The 24,025-nt window shown below is 49.3% G+C and overlaps 1 protein-coding gene across 1 annotated transcript; it reads left to right on the forward strand.

Annotated features, from left to right (window-relative positions):
* LOC104078419 (olfactory receptor 52I1-like) lies at positions 1–22,233 on the forward strand (the record flags this gene model as incomplete). The annotated part of the gene is given in 7 exon segments (XM_009580059.1): positions 1–34; positions 2,904–3,199; positions 15,507–15,743; positions 19,470–19,567; positions 21,330–21,406; positions 21,409–21,599; positions 21,601–22,233. Coding segments are annotated over 7 exon segments (1,566 nt in total), but the record flags the coding sequence as incomplete, so codon positions are not given.
* Between the last annotated feature and the right edge of the window lie 1,792 nt (positions 22,234–24,025).

Below are 24,025 nucleotides of genomic sequence, written 5' to 3' on the forward strand. Positions count from 1 at the left end.
ATGGGGTACGAGTCTGCGAATACTATTGGAAGTGGTAACAGTGTAAGTTACTCAAGGATTGTACTGGGAATTTGAAATAGAGAGGCCCTTTTCCTTTCCTGCTAGAGTCAGTGCAAATATTTCCACTGGCTTCAGTGACATAGGGCTGAGCCTGAGCCAGGAATTCAACGCAGGGTACACTGATGCTTCTCTGTGCTTCATCCTTGCTTCTAAATTCTTGTTGCCCGTCATAAGAGCATAGTTGATAAATGCAATACTCCACTTCAAGGCTTAGGAGCTCAAGCAAATCTGCATTCAAGAACATCAGCTTCAGGGCTGCAATTTTCCCCCAAGACGTTTCCCGGGGTTGGAAACTTCTCAACTCTGCTCTATCTGTTTCACTGTAAGTCATGGCAATGCCTCCTCATTTTTATGAGGCAAGACAGGACTGAAGCTCCTGCACTATTTCTTGGCCATGTTGTCCATCGTTCTAACTGTCTGTCTTCAGGACGTATTGTGCTGGGCATATTCTGGTTTAAGTACAGGGAAATCAGTTGCACTGCTTGTTTCCCTCGAATCTTCTCCATCCACTCACCGACTCACTGTTGCTCATGGAGATGCCTATGTTGCTGCTGATGGCCCTCGGCAGCTTTGCGGCAAACCACAGCCTCCTGCAGTACAAGTCAATTTTAACCACTTGAGGGATGACCATGGTGGGACTGGTGTTTGTGTCCTTGTTGTCTCAGGAGGAAAAGTGCCTCCGTGTCCTGGGCTGGATGCTTAAAAGACTGCAAAGAGGCAAAGCCAAAAAACTGGGAAGTAGTTTTTTATTTTTAAAATTATTTATTGTGGCCCACTGTGATGTGCATGGGTGAAGTATAGAGCACTTCTCTGTAGGTCTGTCCTTAGCCTGGGCCACAGGCCCGGCCTGGTTGGGACACCAGGGGAAGGTGAATGTGGAGGATGCTCTGCATGGGGCAGGGCAGGGTGTAATGGCAGAGAAGTGTTTGGGGCTGAGACGTGTGGAGGAGTGAGGGGGTCCTAGCGGGGATCCTCACTGATAAGAGAAGTTGGGAGCTTGTTCACTGTGTAAAAAGGATGAAGGAGCAATAACATCTTCAGGCGGTTTGTGATGTTTCATCTGCGGTCCAAAGCAGGACTATTGAGGGAAGTCTAGGTGAATCACCCCCTCATCATTGCAGGGCAATGGCACAGGACAGAAAAGCAGAAGGAATTGCTCAGGTGGGTTACAGGGAGCAGGTCACCATTAGTACCTAGGTGATGTCTCATTAAGGACAGTTATTTTCAAAGATGACCAGGCTGGAATTTCTTTTGAAACCCACGTCACTGTCCCCATTGCCGTTGTCTCAACACTCCGAGCAGACCCTGCTTTGCACTTTCAACCGCCAGGAATGTCAGCGTCTCCAGCCCTTTTGCAACTAAACCAGTTCTGCAACTCCAGTTTGCCTAAGCCACAGTCAGTGCCTTTAACCCTCAGATCTCTCCTTTCCCCTCACAGCTGCACAGTTTGAAGCACAAAGAGATGGCGGCTCTTACTTTTCGCCCACTGATGTGCATGTTCTTACTGCACACACTGGTTCCTAAGCAGGGCACATCATCTGCACTATCTCGCAGCAGTGAGCTGAATGGATTTAAATACATGTGGTTTAAATAAAGTGTTAAAACTGAAACCTTCTCCATTTTCCCCAATGGTGTGTTGCATCTGTATTTCTATTCAGTAGACATTCAGAAATTAATTTTTTTGAGAGCTCTTATGCTTTATTCTCAAGCGTTTCTATAATCCCTCTTTTGCTTTGAAATGGGATCAGGCAAGAGCATGAGCCTGCTCCTTCCCAGCCTTGACCATGGTTATGATTTGCACCTGTAACTTGCAGGGTGCAGCAACACAGGGTGAGCAGTGTGGCACGTGGTTACCCCTCTCACCCCACCCACACTTCCATCTGCCTTTTAACTCTATGAGTCCTCAAAACCAGGCATGCACCCACTGCCCCACACCGGTGCAGTGGGTCTGGGCTCCACATCAGTGATGTTCCTCCAGGGCACAGCAGCGGGGACCCAACTCTGTGCCCCAAACAGCATTTAGGGAGGGGACAGCAAAGGGCATGACTAGAACATGAAGTAGTCCTGGTGACCGACTCATCCCGGTTGCTTCTAAGGTAAATAATAAATAACCCACAGAGTAATGCTGACCTGCTGGTGGTCCCATAGGCTGTATCAATACTGTATGAATAGTTACCAATGCAAACTATTGTCTTTTTTGAGTCCAAGCACCTTGAGGGAGGCATCGTCTCTGTTGAAGGGGCATTTTCTTTGGCAAAGAGATTCGTGCATGAGTGCACCTTTTTAATGTATATAAATACCTGATGGGATGGAGTAACAAAGACAAAGCCACATTCTTCTCAGTGGTATCCAGTGAAAGGACAAGAGGCAATGGGCACAAACTAGAAGAAACAGGAAATTCCAATTAAACATAACAAATTTTTTTTTTTTTAAGATAAGGTTAATCAAACACTGGCACAGGTTGCCCAGAGAGGCTGTAGGGTCTCCATCCTTGGAGATACATAAAACCCGGGTGTGCACGGTACTGGGCAACCTGCTCTGGGTGACACTGCCTGAGCAGAGGCGTTGGCCAGGATGGTCTCCAGAGCTCCCTGACAGCCTCAGTGACTCTGTGACTCTGGATAACATGTACGCCCGTTTCACACTATAAAAGCACTGCTCTGGTGGTACTACAGTGCAGCTCTCATGCTGGTAACATAATTTCAGTATGAAAAAATAAACACACTTAATATTCTAGGACTGCCAGAACACCACCTGGCTCCAGAGAGACAGAACCAAGTCCTGCTCTGCCCCTTCCCTTCTGCAGCTCCCGGGTGCTGTCACACTCCTTCTGCCTGCACCAGGAGTGATCAACCTGGCCTGCGCCAACCCCCCCCCCAGCGTGGTGTACGGCCTCACCGCCGTCCTGCTGGTCGTGGGGGTGGACGCCATCCTCATCTGCCTCTCCTACATCCTGATCCTCAAGGCTGTCTCGCAGCTGGCATCGTGGAAGGAGAGGCTTAAGGTGTTCAGCACTTGCGTTGGCCATATCTGCGTGGTCCTGGCCTTCTACGTGCCCCTGGTTGGGCTGTCTGTGGTGCACAGGTTGGGGAACATCTACATCCTGGTGCCCGCTGTGCTCAACCCCATCATCTGCGGGGTGAGGACCAAGCAGACACAGAGGATCCTGATTTCAATTAAAATTTCCGGTGACAGAACTGCCCATTGAACTGCACCCAGCTCTTGACTTTCCTTGACTCAGCTTTGGGGAATGGGAATGTGCTCCTCTTCTTTGACTATGCAGCATGCTGCCTTGACCCTTGGCAGGCTCTCAGTCACTATCACAACACAAATAACAATAATTTATGACTGCAAATTGTAGAGCAAATATACTTTGTGCAGCAAGCACTAGTACTGTAGTAAAAGCCTACACAAGCTGGGCAGGTTGATGGCTTTATGGATGCAGTCAGAGCCCTTCAGGAGTTAACTGGGACTTGTTCCTTTCCTGGCAGTGTATCTGAGTGCGTCCCAGAAAGGCACTGGGGCAGACAGACAGTATAAACCACTTTCATCTAATATCAACTTTTTCACTGTATCTTCTTTTTCTTGCATTTATTCACTGCCTATAATTTAGAAAACTATTTTTGGAAGGAACGGATAAATACCACTTTGTGGAAGCAGAAATTTCTAGCACAAATCTGATTAAGAGCTTCATTTCCTGAATTAGGAACAAATTAACTCATTATCCATATGGCACAAAGCAAAACAATATTTGTAAACAACAGCTCAAGATATTTGTGGGGAGGCGTATTGGGTGTAGGTGGTAAGGTTTGGGTAGTGGAGGGGGCTGCGAGGGTGGCCAGGAGGGAAGTCCCAGGCTGCCCTGTGCTGGACACAGATGTTTCCAGCTGGATCAGTCACAGACGCATCATGCACCAAAGCTGAGCCAGCCGGGGCAGTTTGTGGTGCCTCTGTGAAAACATATTTAAAAAAGGGCAGAAAACATCCAACTGAGAGAGGAGGAGTGAACAAAAAGAGTGAGAAACAGCAAGGGGAACACCAAGGTCAGAGCAGTAGGAGGTGCTCCATGGTGGTAGAAGCACTCCCATCGAAGGGCCGTGGGCCGTGGAGCACCCACACCAGAGCGGGTACACCCCTGAAGGGACTGCAGCCCATGAATAAGCCCATGCCAGAGCAGATAGACACCAAAGGGACTGTGGCCCATGAAGGACCCACAGTGGAGCAGGTACACCCCCAACAGGAATGCAGCCTGTGGGTCAGCCCATGCTGGAGCATTGGGAATGAGCGAGAAGGAAGGAGTGGCAGAGAGAAACCGCTGTGTACTGACCCTGACCTGCGCCAGCCATCACCTCAAGGGGACTGAGTGAAACCTGTGGAGAAAACAAGGAGGTTATCACCTCCTTACAACAAGGAGGAGTCTGGAGTGAAGAAGTGACTGGGTGCCACTGATGTTTTCAAGGAGTCGTCAGTCATAACTCCAAGATGCCTATATCTGAGTGGGGATGGACAGCTCATAGTACATTGTCTATGCAAAAATAGGGCTGTGTTTTGCCAGAGCACCTCAGTTTTAATGAACCTATACTGAATTTTACTGTCCAGTTTCTCTCTTCATCATTCAGCTTTGCAAAGTTCTCCCATAATCCCTCATCTCTACTACTTTGGGTATAGTGGTTTCATAAAAAGCTTCATAACATCCCAATTCACATCCTTCCCTAGATCTCTGATCAGTAGAAGAAGAACTGCTGAGGACAGCCTGGGGGAAGCAAACAGAGACCCCACAAGATCCTGTGACCCTCATGGTAGTGCAGGCGACAAGCCACCACATACAACATGAGCTTGCTGGATGTGGGGATTTCTTACCTGCTGGGCTGCAATTGCAAAAGCCGGGTCAGGGATGCAACAGCTACAGATACACTAGTAAATAGGCCAGACTTTGTTCTCGTGCTACATAAATTTGACACTGTGAACAGCAATCTCCTTTTGTAATAGTCCAGATTTATAAATATGCCAGCTATACAGCAAAACACATTTCTTATTCTAAGACTTGGAGAAAATAAAGGAAGTAGATACATTAATTCAGCAGCAATATTACAGATTTCTTTCTTTTTTTGTGCTGTATTTGCAGCACTGATCTATGAATCAGATCTACAGCAGCCTAGCACATAAAAAAATAAATCAGGCAACAGAAATCACGTCTAAGTCATATGAGGACGATCACGACTGAAAAGACAGCTAAAAAACACAGTGCTTACAGGTGTTTGTGCTCTTCCCCATGATTCTGGGAGCTGGTCCCCCGAGCCCCCCAGTGCATACGGGGGTGGAGGAAGGGGATAACCTTTGCTATTGAGGGGGGATAAGCTGCATGCAGCAGGTTTAACCTTACCCTTACTGAGACTGTCCTCAGAGCTCATTCTGGAAAATGGGAGCAACCCTCCTCCAGGCAGATGCGTCATCGGCCATTGCATGTCTAGCCAAGAGGCTGGAAGCAGGTGTGGGGCTCCGGGCTGGTTTGTGCCTGTGCCAGTGCCATGTGCCCAAGGAGTGGGCATCACTCAGCACCCACCCCCTCTCCTGGCAGTGAGGGTCAGCCCCTCGAACCTCACTCCCCTCCCAGCTGCCTGCCAACACAAGATGCTTTGGCCCCTCTTTCTGCACTCACTTTAGTTAAAAGGTCCAGCAGCATCAGCAGCTCTTTGGAAAGGACCTGCAGGCCACCAGCTCATTTCCTTAGCACACAAAAAGAGAAGAAATGCAGCCTGTGGAACTCAAACAAGAGTGTTATTTACCTCCAGCTCACTACCAGCACAGTGATGCCAAAGCTGAATACTCTGAAAATTTTCCAGTTCTACATAGGCTGACCTCTGGATTTAGCACCTTCCTCAGTCTGCCAAGCAGACTTTGCTGCTTGCTGCAGGCAGTGATGAGCTGAAATGTTACCATTTTCAGCACGTATGTACAATCCTCTCACAATTCTCAAGTCTTAAACTTGGAAAAATTCAGGAGAAGAGATGGGAGTTGTTTAAAGTGGATCATGCACTTGCTCCAGGGTTATGTGTCCAGGGTTAATTTCTGTGGCCAATCCATGTGCAGTTGTATGGATATCCATACATACACCTGTGGATGGGATGTTCAAGAATTTAGATTCTCTGGAGAGAAAAATGCAATGAGCACCTGGTCATGGATCTGCTTGGTTTTGACACCATACACCATGGGGGAGAATGGGAGGTGGAAATTAACCATCAAGATGTACTTGTGTGAGGCAACATGGCAACCAAACCTGTGGATTACTGATGAAAGAACCACAGGGGTGTAAAAGACCAGGATGACAGAGATGTAGGAGAGGCAGGTCCCAAATACCCTCAGTCTGTCCTGCTTCAATGCCAGGCTCAACACAGTCCTCAAGATCCTGAGGTTAGGAGAGCTCGATGAACAACTGACCCAACCCCACAATGAAGAGAACCATGATGATGTTACTGAACCTGGTGTTGGCACAGGCCAGCTCCACCACTGCCATGTGTTTGCAGTAGCAGTGGGAGATGATGCGGGAGCAGCAGTATAGCAGGCGATGGAGGAGAAAAGGCAGAGGCAACATGAGCCCGGCTGCCCTGGCTAGAGCCAGCAGCCCATTCTTGACCACCAGCGAGATGGTCAGGTCGGAGCTTGTAGCTCAGAGGGTCGCAGATGGCAACATATTTGTTGAAAGCCATGGCCAGCAGCTCCACGGACTCCATGACTGAGAAAGTGGGAAGAAAAAAACATCTGCAGAAGGCAGGCATTGAAGGTGATCTCCTGGGCACTGAACCAGAAAATACTCAGCATTTTGGACATGGTGGTCAGGAACAGCACCAAGTCAATGACAGCCAGCATGGAGAGGAAATAAAACATGGGCTTGCAGGGACATGTGTCCGTCTTCATCACGTACAAGAAGGTGCTGTTCCCAAGGAGGGCTATGGTGAACACTGAATGGGATGGAAATCCAGGGGTGCATATCCTGCAGCCCAGGAAAAACATGGATGGGGTCGTGCTGTTGGAAGCAGAGTGTTTGACATTGAGAGACATCCTTTGCAAACTACACCTAAAAGTCTTTCTTTTCAATAAAACATAATAGAAAGAATCATTAAACTTTGCAAAACATACTCAGAAGCCACTTTCACTGTAACTCCCGTATAACGTATGAAGTTCACTTGTTATTAAATCATGGCAAGGTCAGTCTGTGGAGTTTATCAAAAACAGTGTGAAGTGATATCAAGTAAAAAGCATGATCACCACTGTTCAGATAGGAAATTCTTTGGTGCTTATTTGGATTCAGGACATCTCTCCTTCCCTGGAGCAGGTGGAGGAGGCAGCAGGTGGGCCCCCGGCACCATGAGGCTGGCACAGTCCTGACAGCCTCCTCCCAGGATGTCTCTGATTCTCCAGGACCCCCTGAACACCCCTGGGGGGGCTCTGCCAGCTGTGCACAGAGGCACAGACACAGCTGGAGAGCAGATCCCAGGTGAGGAGGACTTCTGGTTTGACCCAGCACAGGCACTCTTATGAGTTCCCAGATTAAACTAAGAAAAAATTATGCATCATCAGAATTCAGGCTGGGTTTCCATCCCACAGCAGTTCAGGACCTACACCAGGGCTTAGTTCAGACCCTCTCTTTCCTCCCCCCTTGCACAACTCATGTGCACCAGACTCCCTGGGATGACCCACCAGATTCCTGACCAAGCTGTGAGTAAGCAACAGCTCCTCTTCTCCAAGGACCTCCGTCTCTCCAGCCTGCTGAGCAGACTTCAGAAGCTGCCCTGCAGCTGGGGAGTTTACAGCCAAGCTGTCTCCCGAGAGGTTCATAAACCAGCGGGCAATCTCCCTTTCTCATCTTCAGCTCCAGAAGACCAGGATTAACTCTTGCCTCTCAGAGTTGGAGCAAACCCTTGCTGCAGAAGAAGGGAGGCAAGGCAGTGATTTACCTTCTCCCTAAACTGTTTCACTTGGCCAGAGTCCCAGCAGACTTTCCCTGTCTCTTTTTACAAAACCCAGGCAACTAATTACTGCCACCATCTCTGGGAGACCCATCCAACCACCCCAAGTGCCCAGCATTCCCCAGGATTTCTTCTCTAGTTCTACCAGAGGTCTCATCCTGGCTGGGTGGGCTTCCCCCTTCTGCCTCTCAGTCACAGCACTGCGAGCGAGGTGCAGGGACCCCAGCTGTGGTAAAAGATGCAGTAATCGCAAAGTGGTGTTCAGTGGGCAAGGCGTTTCACTGGTTCCCCTCTGCATTATCAAGAGCAAGCCTCCACGCGGGTCTTGTTGTTCCTGTTTGCACTGTGGTAATGACGAGAGGCGTCAGGGCAGAAAAGCCACCGCGTTTCAGGCACACAGATGCGATACCTTTGCTTGAAAAGGATGGGAACCCATCCACTGGATTATGCAATGGGACTGCACCTGGAGCACCAGGCTGCCTGGCAGGTCCACATCTGGTTCGCATGCTGAGGGAGTCCTGGTGTGAGACTGCAGCTGGGGAGGGCTTTCTGAAGAGGTCCTTTTGAACACAGATGGGGGGTGCCCACCCCACGTGCTCCCCAGCTGTTCTGGCCTCTCCCCACCTCCGCAGTGAGATGTCCCTGGTCCCTTGATAGCCAGGTCAGACTTTGGAGTGGGGGAGAAGCTATCACTTTGCTGTGGGGACCCTGAGACAGGACCCTGTTTTGGTAGGGCAGGACTCAGAGATGGCTTCCCACCACACTGATGTCTCCCTTCCCTCTGATGCTGCAAGAGCCACTGAAATCACACATCAAGGCAGCCCTGTGTGCCACGTTAGAAGCAGGCTGAAAATAAGTTGGATGCCCGAAGGCACCAATTAATTGTATGTTGAGAAACATGAATGCAGGGAGAGCCCAGCTGATGGAAATACACGTCTGAAAGCCAAACGTGTCCATGGGTGCGTGGCCAGGAATGGCACATGGAAGAAGATGGGACAAAAAAAAAAACCAAGGAAGCAAGGAGTTTCTATTGGGAGCAAAACAGTCTTTACCTGGGGATTTTCACTTAATTTAATCTACGACAAATTAACATAAACTTTTGATAATTAATTCGTGCCTTAAGAAAAAAAAGAATAAAAAAAAATTAAAAAAATATTTGGGGAAACACCGTTCCTCCCCTTCCCCTGATTTTTCATCACTCCAACATCTCTTCTTCCCTGTCCTAGTCTCAACTCCCCATGCTGTCCCCACATGTTGCTCCCAGCCCCTTTTGTGGGGTGATGGTGGTGCAGGAGGTCCAGATCAGTGCGTGGTGGTTTTCTGCTGCTGCTCCTTGGTCCTTATTCGCTCTCATCTGCCCCAGCTTGGGTCTCCCGTAGTCCCTCAGGCCTGTCCCTGCCCCGGCATCGGTCACCTCTTTCCAAGAGCCTTTCCAACCATGCTGTCTATTTGTCTGTAGCCAAAATGCCAGCAAAAGCCACAAGGCTCCTTAAACTGATCTTCTGAGCTTCTCCTCCTCTCCAGTCTCTGCAGATTTCTACTAGTTTTGGATGCTTTCTTTCGAAGGACCAGTAGCCCAAGGGGCCAGCACACCCATAAGTCATTGCTTTTTGTGTCATGTTTGTAGTTGCCAGACTGAAACAGCTGAAAAACTGACATTGATCCCAGATGTGGGGATTATCTGAATGGCTTCCTGCCCTCCTTGCCCAGCACCCCTCTCCCTAAATACCATACTGATCGTCTGTGGTTCACCATGACCTCCACCCTCGGAGACTGCAAGGACAGGGAATGCCTAAATTAGGTCTAAAGGATCAGGACTCATTTACAAAGCATTCACTAAAGTTCATGGATGCTTCAGGATCCTCAGGTGAAAGGTGACACTAAAATACAGCCCTTAAATTCCAGGCTGCTGTCTTATGCCCCAGGAGTGCAGCGGCACAGGATCCAAATCCAAAGCAAGTTTTACGCTGACAGGATTAAGCCCGAAGGACACATGAGCTGTTGCCTGTGTACTGGGAGAACAGCTAGTCATGCCCAGAGGGATATTTGCCCACTCAGACATAACCCATGCGGTGGGAGAGGAGTGAATTTGTTTACAAACCATTGCTATTCCTGGCTATTCCCAGGCAGCAGTTTCTCCTGTGGTGATTAGTGTCTCTGAAGTCCCAGCAGTAAGTGATTAGGGTGATCAGGTTTCTTAAGGCATATAAATATTTCCATGCAGGGCCTTTTGGCAGGTTGAAGAGTTGCTTGGTTGTGTGAGAGAGAAACAGTATTTGAAGGTGGTGTAGGTACAGCCAGGGTCACATCCAAATCGTCCAGGTGAGCTGGGCAGATTATTTTTTTCATTTCACCTGGTGTTATGCCAGTATTTTTAAGCATAGTGCCAAGCTCTGAGCCAAGTTCAAATTGTAGCCAAATTGAGGTGGAATAGAAAACAATCTATCCAGAAAAGCTACTATGCAGATATGCCAATACATCTAAGTGGGCTTTGTCTCTTATTGAGTTAATGAGCTACTTCTAGATATTGCACACTAAGTGAATATTGTGGTAGAGAACTGCCAGTCATACACCTGCAACCTCAGTTTGCTTCCTTGCATAGGTTAATTACAACAGTGCTAATTATTTGGCTGCAAGCTGTTCCTTGGTTAAATGAACTTCAAACAAGCTGTAGACACATACGTGTAACACCCGCTAACCCAGTTATCTGCGAAGACCTGCAGTTACCTAATCATAGCTCTAGTCTTGTCCTTTTTGCTTGCACAAGCCTGAAGAGGATGGCAACCACCACAAGGAAGGTAATAATTTGTTTTTCTCCCTTATGGAAAAGACAAAAGTCATGAGCTCCAGTGAGATATAGGCTTGATGCTAGGAAAATGCTCTGAAAGGGGTGAATTGGGGAAAGTATAGAGTTTCTGCAATGGGAGATCAGGTCGTGCATGTATCTATCAGAGGTTACTTTTGATCTTATACTGGGGAAGGGGTATGGACTGGATCATCACTCTAGCTCTCTTAAAACCCAAAATTCAAGGGATCTTTGTTTCGTGACAGGCTGTACGCCGATCAGGAGTGCTGGGTGGCTGTTAGCACAGTCAGATCAGCATGTGATTGCAAAAGGAGTCGGCTATATGTTTTTCATAGGCTCAGACTACGTGGCTGGTAGATTTACAATGTTTAAGAATGACACAAAATGTTAAGTGCATCAAATCTGGTAAATTTAATGGTTATTGCTTAGCAGCAGAGAGGCAGAGCTGACAAAAATGAGTGAGGAAAGAGTTAAAATCTCAACTTCAAGTACCAGGATCTATTCCCTCCTTTCAAAGTCAGGGAAGCTTTGCCAGTATGCTAGCAATCAAAGATTTCAACTCCTTTTGCACTTTGTTCAATACTGAGCAGCTCATTCTTTGAGGGTATTTTAATCTGTTTCACTGTTCAAAAATAAAGTACAATAAGTTTGCAACAAATCTAATGGGCTACAGCAAGCTGGGTCAAGGTGCCTGGTGATGTCCCCCATTTCTAGAAAATTTTCTGGATTTTGTCTACTGCAATGCGAAAAACCTGTCACTTCACAAGTTACTGAACTACTTAATCGCACAAAATAAAATTCTATCAGCTTTTTGTGCCAACAAAGCGCAAAGAAAATGCTCAGAAGTGTGTCAACAGGCCTGAAAGCACAGCTCCACTTGAGCAGCAACAAGTCTGAAAGTGCTGCTCCCATCCCTTGTCGCATCTAGAACTCAAAAATAGCCAAAATCTCAATACCTTCCCAACATGGCATTTGTATGTAGGCTGCAACTGCAGTTGTTCTTGGGGGTTGGTGGTAGAAGTGAGAGGTCCATGCAAGGCTGGGTGGGAGTTGAGATGAAGGAAGAGCTCCTCCAGGTGCGATGCTCTATGCAGGGCTGGGACATGACACTAGAAGCCTGTCACTGCATATGACAGGGTCCGGAGGCACCTTTGGTTGCCAGCACACTGGCACCGCGGCTGCAGGCATGTCAAGAGGAGGACACATGAAATGCAGGGGAGGTGAGGTGTAATGCGGATGAAGCTGAAGTGCAGTGGGGATAGCGCCTTTGTATGACCCAAATGGTTTGGCCAGAGAGACTGAGCTAAAGAGGTTTCTTCCCTGGTGTTTCATGTGTTTATCTGTACCCAAGACATCAGACCCTGCTAAGGGAGCAGATCTGGCACAGCACTGTGAACATGCATGAAAAGGACCTGCTAAAAACTGAGTCTAATGTTTGTTGAACAGCATTATTTAACAATCTGGATAGCTTTGTTATACAAGATGAAGTACAGGTAACACTGCCCAGAACAGTATATGAGATTTGTAGATTAATTACTTCTGACAGAGAGGAGGGAAGGAGTGTCTGCTTTTTTTCCAAGCACAGGGTTACAGGATCTCAGATGTGTTTGCCCTTTCCAGATAAATAATTCTGGCACAAGACACGTTTCCTGCTGGACTGGCTTGTGCCAGCTGTGGCTCTGCCTCCCTGAATTTATAGCCGAGGTAGCCAACTACACTGCAAACAGAGTCCTCTTTGCAATAAACTATTATAAATAACACCATCTTGGCAGCATTTTCAAAATATTTGCTTTGCAGTATTTAGCCTTACATTGCAAACAGCAATGACTAGAAACAGACTGAAATGCCTGCTGGTTTGTGTCATGTGGAGGACTCAAAGCGGTTTGGGGGAGAGATGAAACTATTTAGGGGTCAAGGGAGTCAAATGTCTGGAAAGCCAGGGAGATGAAGTCTGGCCCTTTGGTATGTTGGGGAAAGCAGAGGGTACAAGTGCCTGTGAAACTCGCATCTAATTCCCATACTGCCGGCAGGCTAATTTAACCCTTCTGTGCCTCTGTTTTCCCAGTAAAACAGAGACAATTCACAGCACTTCTTTCTTTTGGCAAGGGCTTGAGGTACGTGGGAGGGTTAGCGCTGGAGGGGACCGGCACTGCAGCCTCAGGACGGTTTTGGCCATGACACCGGTTTTCCTTCCTGATGCAGGAGGCAGGGACGCGGTAGGTGGGATGCCCATTGAGAGAGGGACTCCGCAGGGTGGTTTGGATTTGGGCTCCAGCGGGGACAGCCCCACAGCTGGCAGCGCTGGCCTGAAGCAGGGCACGCAGCTGGGGGATGCGCAGGGTCAGCGCGCTGCTTCCACGGGCATCAGCTCTCACAGCAAAAATGCTCTGGGCGACAAACACTGATGTTGTAAATATACATCTGCTGCAGTTTCCCAAGGTGGGAATCAGATGGGGCACACTAGCCATCTTTTCTTTACAAACTTTAAAAAAAATCTATTTAAAAAAAAAAAAAAAGAAAAGAGCCTGGGAAAGGCCCCATGACCCTCTCCAGTCCCATGCTTCTTGACCACATTGTCTACGAAAAAATGCTGCCTGGATTTTGAAAAAAATCTTAGGCAACTTTTCAAGGCTCTTCTCAAGACCATTTTCCAGGTAAGCCAGTCCACACAGCTCTCCAGCTTAACTTCATCCTTATTTCTGAATTCCCTCTAGTTTGCCATTATTTTCCATAAAGTGCCCGCCACAATGCACTTCAATCTGCAGACCTCCAGCTCAGTCCTTTGCCCTTGCCCTTCACTTTCATCCTACCTGAGGGTGTTCCATTGAACAAGCAATTCTGAGAGTATGATTTGCTCAGAAACTTTACTTTAATTTGCTAATGTATTTTATAAATCAAGAAAGAAAGCAATCAGATTTGCCTGGGAAGATCTACCCTTGATAATGTGATGCTTTCTGGACATGTCACACTCTGCCTGCAAGGTCCTGCTGGAAAACAGCAATTAATTTGGCTGAAAGACGGGTTGCATCCCTGTGAAACAGAAAGCCCAATGCCTCTCTTTCCCCAGTGGGAGAGGTGAAGGTGATGTGGACAACTGGACCTCAAAAGCGTGGGAGTACTGAAACCACATGTAAAGTGGAGCTCTTCGAAGACTGGTGTTGGTGAAACTGTTGTGCATCATCAGAGGCCCCTTTGTGAGACCTCGTCTGTGTGACTAACCAGGCATAGCCAAGAAAGATGCTTAAAAGGAAGGTGTGAGGAGGAAAACTGCTTGTGTGACTAGGAGCAGAGCTCTGGTCTTGTGAAGGGGGACAAAGGAGCAGAGGCCCTCTTGCTTAGCAAACGTCAGGCTGGGGTTTGTGGCTTTGTAGACACACTGGGGTGTAAATGCCAGGGAGGGAAAGGCATAATCAGATTTAATTTCAGAGGTGATAGAAACTGGACGGGAACACACTGAGAGAGGAAAGTAGCGGTAATTTCCCAGCTGTTGGAGTAGGGTGGAGGGTTGATGCTGTCTTCCAGCAGATGCATGAAAGCAAAATATCCTAGGATGATGACTATCAGTTTTCCTGGGTAAGATAAGCTGTCACACCTAAAGCAACAGGCACTCGGCTCTGTGGTACAGAACGTCCTTTTCAGCTCCATCTTTCTAGATGCAGAGCAAGACAAATGGGAGATGAAGATGGGAAATCAAATAGTCGGTCCTGATGGAGGGGTTGAAAATTCTCCTGCAGGTCTGGAATAAATCTTCCATCATTAGAGGTTAACTCACTTCCACATCTCATGGTGGCATATGGAAGAAGGACAAGGTTTGGACTAACTCTTCTTTGCTTGTTTTGACTTAGGAAGTATGGGACGTCAAATGACACCAGCTAATGACACCAGCTCACAGAAAAGGGAAGGGGTTATTTCACAGAAGGTACCATTAGTTTGTGAAACTCCTTGCTAAAAGATAGTGTGAGTGCTAAAATTTTGCACAGAAGAGGCTAGATGGGTTTCTGGGGTGGAGTTAATAAAAATGGAGAAACCACATCCAGCTCAGGAAGTCCCTGAGCTTCAAATTGTTCAAAGCTGAGGAGGCACTCGGGAGAGGTATCATGGTACGTTTCCTTTCTCACATTCTTCTATAAGGGTCTGCTTTTTGTAGAATAGAATCATTAAGGTTGGAAAAGACCTCTAAGATCATCAAGTCCAACCGTTAACCCAACACCCCCATGCCCACTAAACCATGTCCCTAAGCTCCTCATCTACACGTCTTTTAAATACCTCCAGGGATGGTGACTCCACCACTTCCCTGGGCAGCCTGTTCCAAGGCCTGACCACTCTTTCAGTACAGAAGTTTTTCCTAATGTCCAGTCTAAACCTCCCTTGGCGCAACTTGAGGCCATTTCCTCTCGTCCTATCGCTGGTTACTTGGGAGAAGAGACCAACCCCCACCTCGCTACAACCTCCTTTCAGGTAGTTGTAGAGCGCGATGAGGTCTCCCCTCAGCCTCCTCTTCTCCAGACTAAACAGCCCCAGTTCCCTCAGCCGCTCCTCACCAGACTTGTGCTCCAGGCCCTTCACCAGCTTCGTTGCCCTTCTGATGCTGGACATAGGATCTGAGACGGGATGGACCTTTGGTGTGACCCAGGGTATGGCAGTCCTTGTGTGCCTGGGCTCTCCTCACTCAGGCTCCTGCAGTGACCACCATGCCCCACTCACGTCCCACCAACACCTCGCTGTCAGAGCTGCACCTGATGGGCATCCAGGGGCTGCAGCACCTGCACCACTGGATCTCCATCCCCTTCTGCATCATGTACCTCATCGCACTGGCTGGGAACAGCACCCTCCTGTGCATGATAAAGGCTGATCCCAGCCTGCACCTGCCCATGTTCCTCTTCCCATCTGTGCTGGCTGTCACTGAGCTGGTGATGTCCACCTCCATTACCCCCAAAATGCTGCAGAGGAGGGAGTGAGAGGCTGTGTGGTTCTCAGCTGCCTACCGGGGTTAAACCACCACAACCATAGATGCCATCCTCCTGCAGGGATCTGCAGCGGGAACCTGTCTGCCAGGTGCCGAGGCTGTTGGGTTGCGTGATTAAAGGTTCACCTCCATAAACCCGAAGGAGCAGAGGAACATGGCAGGTGGGGCAACCCCAATATCCCCCTCAGAGCCAGCACAGCCCCCGGCCCGGCTGCTCCCCGGGCTGTCCCAGGAGGATGGTCAGCCCATGGCTAGATGTGAGACCTCCAAGTTGGTCAATGGCAGTGGGTCTCCCTCCTTGCAAACTGACATGAGTACTGCCTACAGGGTGGGGGGACATTCAGGAAGAGCACTTTGGGACTGTGTGGCACTCAGACACGGGATGTTTTGAGGAGGAACCAAAGGCTGGGAATGGGAGGGATAAGGGGGATCGGGGGCAAAAAAGTGTGGGAAAACAGAGGCATAAGCGGATGAAAGGGTTCAGTCACGTGTAAACATGGTCTTGGTCACCATGCTTTTCTGTCCATGCTTGGTGACTGATCAGCGCAGTCTGTCCTGTCTTCTCGTTAAACTCCATTTCTAACAACATCCCTGGGTGAGGATCCCCTAATCTGTGTGCATGTGTGAGCAGGGGGGCTGAGCACCAGCTGCTGGAGTGGGGCCCACGGACCACAGGAGCCCACAAGCCTGGGATACCATCACCTGGAGAGACTGGGGTGCACACATGTGCGGTGGGTACGTACATCAGTGTGCAATCACCAGCAAACATCAAGCAGGACCAGCCAGCGAGTAGGCTGAGATTTGAGAGCCAGGTATCAGTGAGGCTGTAAGTCTGGGCTGGGTGCTGGAGAGGCCAGAGGTTTTGATTGCTACTGGAGGGACCAGGGGGGTCCAAGCTACAGTACTGCAGCGACCATGGGGTCAGCTGCTGGTGATGCCATAGGACTCAGCCAGGTACTGGAGAGAGCCGTTCGCACGTGTGTGTGTGTATGTGCATGAGGCAACTGGGGAGACCAGGGACCCCGGACCAGCTACCGGGTAGACTGAGCGTCTAAGTTCAGCTACTAGAGGGATCCATACTGTACATATGTGTATACAATTTCCTCTAAAAGCATTCATCCTAATCACCCAGAGAGGAGAACAGGATCAGGCCACTGATGTTGTTTGTGTTTGTGTGTGTGTTTTCAGCCTGTGCTGACCTGTGTGGCTGACTGGTCTCCTCTTGCAAACAACCTGGGGCAGGGTCCGTGTTTGCGCCCTGTGGTCCAGATCAGCAGCCAGGAATCTCCTGGGCGCAAAAGCAATGAACGCACTGACATGTATGACATGACAGGCTCCAAAGTGTGTGAGAAGCATGGGGGACCTCTCTTGGGAAGAAAGTCTTGCTTTAGGTCCACTGAAACTTCCTGATCTGCCATTGAGACATATCAATCAGAGAAGTGAACTCTAAGAAAAACATCCTAAATATGAGTTTTTCTTGAAAGCGTGCTCCCTAGCTGCAGTCTAACACTGTGTCCCTGCCCCGGCACATGACCTGACCCCTGAAGACATTCCCTCTGCTCGACAGGACACAGTGCCATTTTGTGTGTCTGGAAAGGAGAAACTGCAAGGCATCATTGCCATCCAACATGCAGAGATCCCTGCAGGATGGAGGGGTAGGTGCATTTCTGGCTGGCTGGGTTTTTTTGGGTGTGGAGAAGACCTGGGTCCCTGGAGGGAGGAGAGGCCAAGAAAAAAATGTGCATAGGACCGTGGCAGTAGAGATAATATTAGTCCACATGGAGCTGAGTGATGGATGGTAGAAATGCCCTATCCTGAACAGCCTTTCAGCTGTAGCTCTTATGGGCTGCTTTGAGCTAGAGGCTCTGACAGACTGAAGCATCCCAAATGTCAGGGCTGACGCACCCATCCTACATCAGGTCTGTGCCTCCCAGACCATGCGTGTGGTCAGGCAGTCTCAGACACGCTCCCAGGCTCTCCAAGACAGCTCACATGGGGACCACTCAAGGAAACGGAGATGCGTTGTAGGCTGCATCTCCATCTCGCACCCTGAGTGTACACACACATTCCTCTGGGAAAGTGCTGAGTTGAGTCAGGACACAGGGGCTGCGAAGAAAATGCTCTTAGGGCAGGGAATGCATCTGCAGAACAAAATCCCTGCTTTAGGAAAACCTCCCCTTTCTGACAAAATCTCTAGGAATGACATTCCCTGCACATCACAAACGACTGTGTCTTCATCTCCTCCCCCATCTCACACGTCCCCCATTGCTGAGCCCTATGCTGAACAAATCCTGTGCTGTTCACCGAGATTTTAGGGGGACAGGAGCCATTGAGAGTGGAGACAGAAGAGACAGGACAAGGCAGAAGAGGATGTCAGTGGGACAGAGCTGGGATGCAAGCTCTCCGGGGCAGCACCTCTCCCCTCGGTGCTGTGCTTGTATGGCCCTCACACAGCCCAGTCACCGCAGTAAAATAAGTGTACCTGCTTGCCTTATACCAGGTAGGCTAACTTTATGTGGATGACAGGAAAATAAAGGACGCGCTCCACTTCAGAATGGTGTTCCGCTTGTACTGCACTTCTGCTCACACAGAGGTTCTCGCCTGCACTTTGCCCCGAATCTTTTTTTGGAAAATAAGCTGAAAAATTAGGGAAAATTAGGGATTTATTCCCTAATGAGCTGACATTCTGCTAACTAACCTTAAAGGCAGGCCTTACACCTGCTGGAGGTTTGCCATCACGTGTGGTTTCCTTATGCATGATCAGTAGGCATCGTTCCTCACGCACGTACTGCGTGATGCAGCCAAGGCTCAGGACCTGCTGTGAGATCCCACCTCCCTACATCGATTCTTGCACAAATTCTTTTCAGGGATTCAACAGACATAAAAGTTTGCTGTAATGGTTCTGGGTGGAGAGAAGAGTGGAAACCCAGAGTTTCCAAACCATCTGGCAAAAGCAAAGAGTTTTTTCTCCACTTCAGATATGGACTTCTTAGTTTACATTTTGTGCATTGGTCTCACGGGCACCCGGCAGGCTCTGGAGACTGCCATAACCCTGAGGCCCCAATGGTATGACGCTACGAGGGAAAGCTAATGAAAGAAGCTGAAGCAGTCTTGAAAATTTCCATCTCCTCACAAGACAGACAACCTAATCTCTGCGTCCTCCATCTGCTGCCCCTTAGGGGATTTCCAGGGGATGGATGAATGCCCCAGCGTTGCAGCACTTAGAGATAGGCAGAGATGTACTGCTGCAGCCCCCCCGGTGACAGTCCTACAGGTGAGACAGATACCTGTGCTTATCCTTCTCGGCAGACTCGGCAGCTTAGGCTGCAAAGCTTTTCTGTGCTGTGTTTCTCCATCTCCCAGGACAAGAACTCCCTCTGATCAGGGTTCTTCAGTACTGCTGCAATACTGATAATAATATTGTGCCAGGCACTGGCTGTGGAAGAGAGCTTCTGGAAGCAAATATACTTTTGCCTTGCATGTAGGCACCTGGGGATGCAGCTCTGGATTCAGACACACGTAAATGCCCGGAGGTAGGTGTCCACACATGCTTGTGTGCATGAGTGCTTGGTGTCTAAGCACTGAGTACAGCCAGTGGAGATCCAGCCCCTACGGTCAGTGGATCCTGGAGAACAACTCAGCTCACCCTAGGGCAGACCCCCACATTTAGGGAGTCAGCTACTCTGTCAGCTCCATGCTCCAGCTCTTCTCTGACAGCAACAGGGTCTCAGACCCTCAGGGTGTCATTCCACTGCCCCCTCCTTGGATGTCTGCAGCCACTTGAGATGCCCCCAGGTACCGAAGGCATGTGGGAGAGGCAGACCATCACCCAGGGTTTGCAGGGACCTGCACCCTGCTGGGTGTAAAGGAAGTAGAGGCCAAGTGGGACACACCGGGGGGTCTCAGATGGCTCTAGGCACCCGTGTTTAGGCAGCTGAACCATGCCCTGAGTCTTTGCAGAGGGACCCTCACGTAGACCCTGAGATCTGGTGTGTTAGACTGAGGCTTGTGCCATCCCAGGGTGCACAGCTCTGTTTTGCAGTGGGGGCTGGTCTGAAGGTTGGTCCATGTCACCGGCAGAATGTGGGTCTGCTCGCGAGCCGGGGTCGGTGAGAGCAGCCGTGGGTTAACGTCGCTGCTCAAATCTGGAGTTACACCTGACTCCTGCAGCTGCTGGTTACCAGGATGCAGAGGGTCAGCAGTGCAGTTATGTGCAGTAATTAAAAAAGAATTTTGATCCTGTTTCAGCCTCTAAAATGTCCCAATTCACAGACATTTAGGCCAGAAGGTAAGCGCTTCTGTCCTGACCAGTCTTTTCAGCCAGCTGCTCCTGCAGCAACCCCAAACCTGGGGCTAAGCTATAGTTCAAACGGAGGGTTCGAAGCCTGCAAAAGTCTGCTCTCCATTTTAAAACCTCAAATGCTGTGTTTCCTTAGTTGTCTCCCAATATCTTCTTTATTTCTATTCTGAACTTACCTACCTTCTGCTTCTCCCTACTGCCACACTGGCTGTGTCTAATGTTGAATTTTAGCCTAAATGGTCCTGTAGCGGGGCTGTACACAGGTGAATTTTACTCCGTGTTATCACTAGCATGGGTAGTGTCAGCCATGAGCCACCTCACAGCTTGCTGCTTGCTAAAAAGCTACTGGTGGATGATCATCCAGGCAATTGCTTTTAACAGGCAGGGATCTGGTGTGGTCATCACCTGCCTGGTCTTTGCCACTGTGTGGGGAGAAGCAGCAGAAGCAGCAGCAAAGTTTTGGCACAAATGAATGTGTAGATCCTGCCCACCGTACTCAGACTCTTCTTTTTGTCTCTCCAGGATTGTTCTCTGGAGTTTCTGTATTACCATCAAGCTTCACGCATCAGAATAAAATCTCAGAAATTAATCTTTTCCTCTGAATAACGCCTAGTTTTGCCGGCTTCTCTCATGGGTGAATGACAGAATGAAGACAGAGCAGCAAAGGGCAATTTCATGAGCACGCTTAATGTCCCAGAGCACTTTCTGAGACCGGTTTTTGCCCTACAAAATTGGAGGGACTTCCTATGTTGGGCCCACTGCAGGGAAGCCAGGGCTGCTCAGGCAAAAGCGCTCTCTGAGGGAAGCTGGATGCTGACCTTTCTCTCCCCTCTTGCAACTTATTTCAAGATATTAGCTGAGCAGTGGTGAGCAACCAACAAAGAAATAAGCCTTTCACAAGCAACGAACTGTAGAATTCCCTTGGTTATCCCTGGTGGCACAACTTGAAACATTAGCTTCATCTTATAGGAACTTTCAAGCCATCACAGCCCCATTTATTTAGAATTTCTGACCCCTTCCCCCTAGCCGGTCATGTTATGCTGCAGCACTCCCATCTCACACATTGTAATAATGGTGTGGATTCCTGATTTGGCTCTTGCACTGACGCAGAGTTCCCACCTTATCGCCCTTAGTTCTGGACATCTCAGGGCTCAAAACCGGGCTTCTTTTTTTAAGCACAAAAGCAAGATTCTCCTGCATGGCTTCTGATCCTTTCAACCACCCCAACAGCAGCTCCTCCTCTTTCATCCTTGCGGGTGTCCCCAGCCTGGAAGCTTTCCCCATCTGCCTGGGCATCCTTTTCTGCTCAGCTATATCATCACCTTGATAGGAAATGGTGTGGTTTTGTTTGTCATTGGGCGGGACAACTCCCCGCGAGACCCCATCCATTGTTTCCTGGGCATGCTGGCGGTCATTGATGTGGTGATGGTGACATCCATCATCCCCAAGATGCTGAGTGTGTTCTGGCTGAACTCTACAGAGATTGGTTACATAGCCTGTTTTTGTTCAGATGTTCCTTGTTCACTCCACAACAGCAGAGGAGTCGGGAGTGCTCCTGGCCATGGCTGTTGACCACTACGTTGCAATTTGTCACCCCCTCAGGTACCAAGCCATCTTGAATCGCCAAACAATCACCCAAATAGGCCTGGCCATTGTGGTGAGAGCTCTCCTTTTCATGGTCCCCTTGACAGGGATGGTGACAAACCTCCCCTATTGCCATTCCCTTGTAGTTCCCCATTCGTACTGCAAGCACATGGCCGTGGCGAAGCTGGCGTGCGCAGACCCCAGACCCAGCGGGCTTTGCAGTGTGGCTGGGTCCTCTCCTATAGTAGGGATGGACGTGGCTTTCATTGCTGTGTCCTATGGGATGAGCCTTAAAACTGTCCTGGGGGAGAAATCGTGCTGGAAGGCCTTCAGCACCTGTGGGTGTCACATCTGCGTGATGCTGCTGTATTACACCCCTGGGATAGTCTCCATGTATGAACAGCAGTTCGGCAGCGGCATATCCGAGCGTGCACAGGTTCTGCTGGCTGATCTCTACCTGACCCTCCCCCCCACGCTGAACCCCATCGTTTACAGCATGAGGACCAAGCAGATCCATCAGGCGGTGCTCAAAATCCTATTTTCCGGGAAGGTTCATGCCTGGCACAGTAGTCAATGGTTTTCCAGGTGTTTTCATCTACACAAAGAGAGCACAAATTTCATTCCCATTGGATGCACACAGTGAACAGAAGCAATGGGGGGGACGACTCACTGGCTTAAATGACCACATGAGACCCTACTCTGTGATGAAAGTTATTTGGGGCTGGGATCATTAGCAAATACCAGAGTCCTATTGCCCTTCCTTCTTTCCATTGATACAGAGAAGTAAGCAGCCACCTTCGAGTTCTGAGATGTTCCCAATGCCATGAACATTCCTGTGATAATTTAAAGCAACATTTCAGGGTATATTTGTGTAAATACACAGATTCTATTCCAAATGGGGAAATTCCTTCTATGTTGTCTTCTTTAGTCCCTGCTGGACTATCAGGGCTAGCAACAGGAGACTGCCAGACATTGCAGGTGCTGTAGCCACAGGGGCTCTCCTCTCCGGGCCTCTCTTGCACAAAAGGCTGACCCTCACTGAGCACAGACCAGCGTTTCTGGGTTTCTGGGTGTTGATGGAAACTGAACATCTTCAAAACTGAGCTCTTCAAAGCATTCTGTCCATCCAACAGTTCACACCAGCTGGGTGAGGAAACCGAAGCGGGGAGATGCACAGTTTATCACTGTATCTAGGTGTCCACACCTTGTAGTGGTGGAAATAAACACCAAATCTGCTTGGGGATACTCACCAGTCCCGTGTCTGCTTGTTGTAATGACTACAAGTCCGTGAATAGCTAAATCTAGCATGTCTTGGAGGCCTGAAGGACAGCATGCCGTGGGTCTGAGTGTCCTGAGACCCGCCTAACTCTTGCTGCCGGTAGACCAGCTCCATGCCAGACTTTTCTGAGCCCTCTCTGAGCCAGCCAGCTATGTCCACCCAGGATTCACAGGCTCTGTCTGGGGGTTGCAGCACCCAACAATGCTGAGACTTCCCTGGGTGCAAGAGCCCTCCTGTTCTGGAAGCTGGGATCCAGCTGGGAATGATGCAGACAGGTCAGATCCCCCAGCAACGACAGGTTTTATCTGGAAGCTGCAGGCCCAAGGAGCCATTCTGAGGCTCTAGGGCTTAGCGTTAGCAGATGGGAAGTTCAGCTCTGACCTGGGATAAGGAGATACTCTGCAGGCATTACTTTGAACTGGTACTGGAGGCTCGCTGGGAGAGGTGCAATTTCAGTGAACATGTCAACAGCAACTGTCCAAAGTACCAACACCAACAACTCATATCCCCATACCTTGCCTTTCTTCAGTACCAAGAGGTTCAGCGGGTTCAGAGGTTCAGCCACTCACAAGGGTTTCTGCTCCTCAGAAATGGAGGATGCTCCAGTGACAGAGGGATGCTCTGCACCCACTCTGCAGGGATGCTCCTCCCGGGGTCAGGCTGGAGTCTTCTGGGACTCAGTAACACCTAAAGTACAAAGAGTCAATTTTTTGGGACAAAAGCAGCAGGCTGGTGAGCATTTGCCCAGGGTGTTTTGCCAGGGTTATGTGACAGCTCCCATTAGGATGTTTTAAGATACGGCAGTGATGAAGTAGAGAGAATTCAGCAGAGGTGAATGGCTGTGTCTCAGAGGTGCTCATGGTCCTCTGCTTGGCGGGGGGAGTTTCATCCAGAGAGAGGAGCCACGACCCCACTTGGGTCTGAGGGTGGAGGTGGAGTGGAGGGACGAGGTTGGGGAACTGTGTCCATTAATGCAAGGATTCAGAAGAAAAGCATACAGAGATGGCATGTCTCCTCCGCAAAGGAGCAAAGGAGTAGGACAACTCTCACCCTCCTGAGACAC

This window comes from Fulmarus glacialis, unplaced genomic scaffold, assembly GCF_000690835.1.
Source record: "Fulmarus glacialis isolate BGI_N327 unplaced genomic scaffold, ASM69083v1 scaffold1566, whole genome shotgun sequence".
NCBI lineage: Eukaryota > Metazoa > Chordata > Aves > Procellariiformes > Procellariidae > Fulmarus > Fulmarus glacialis.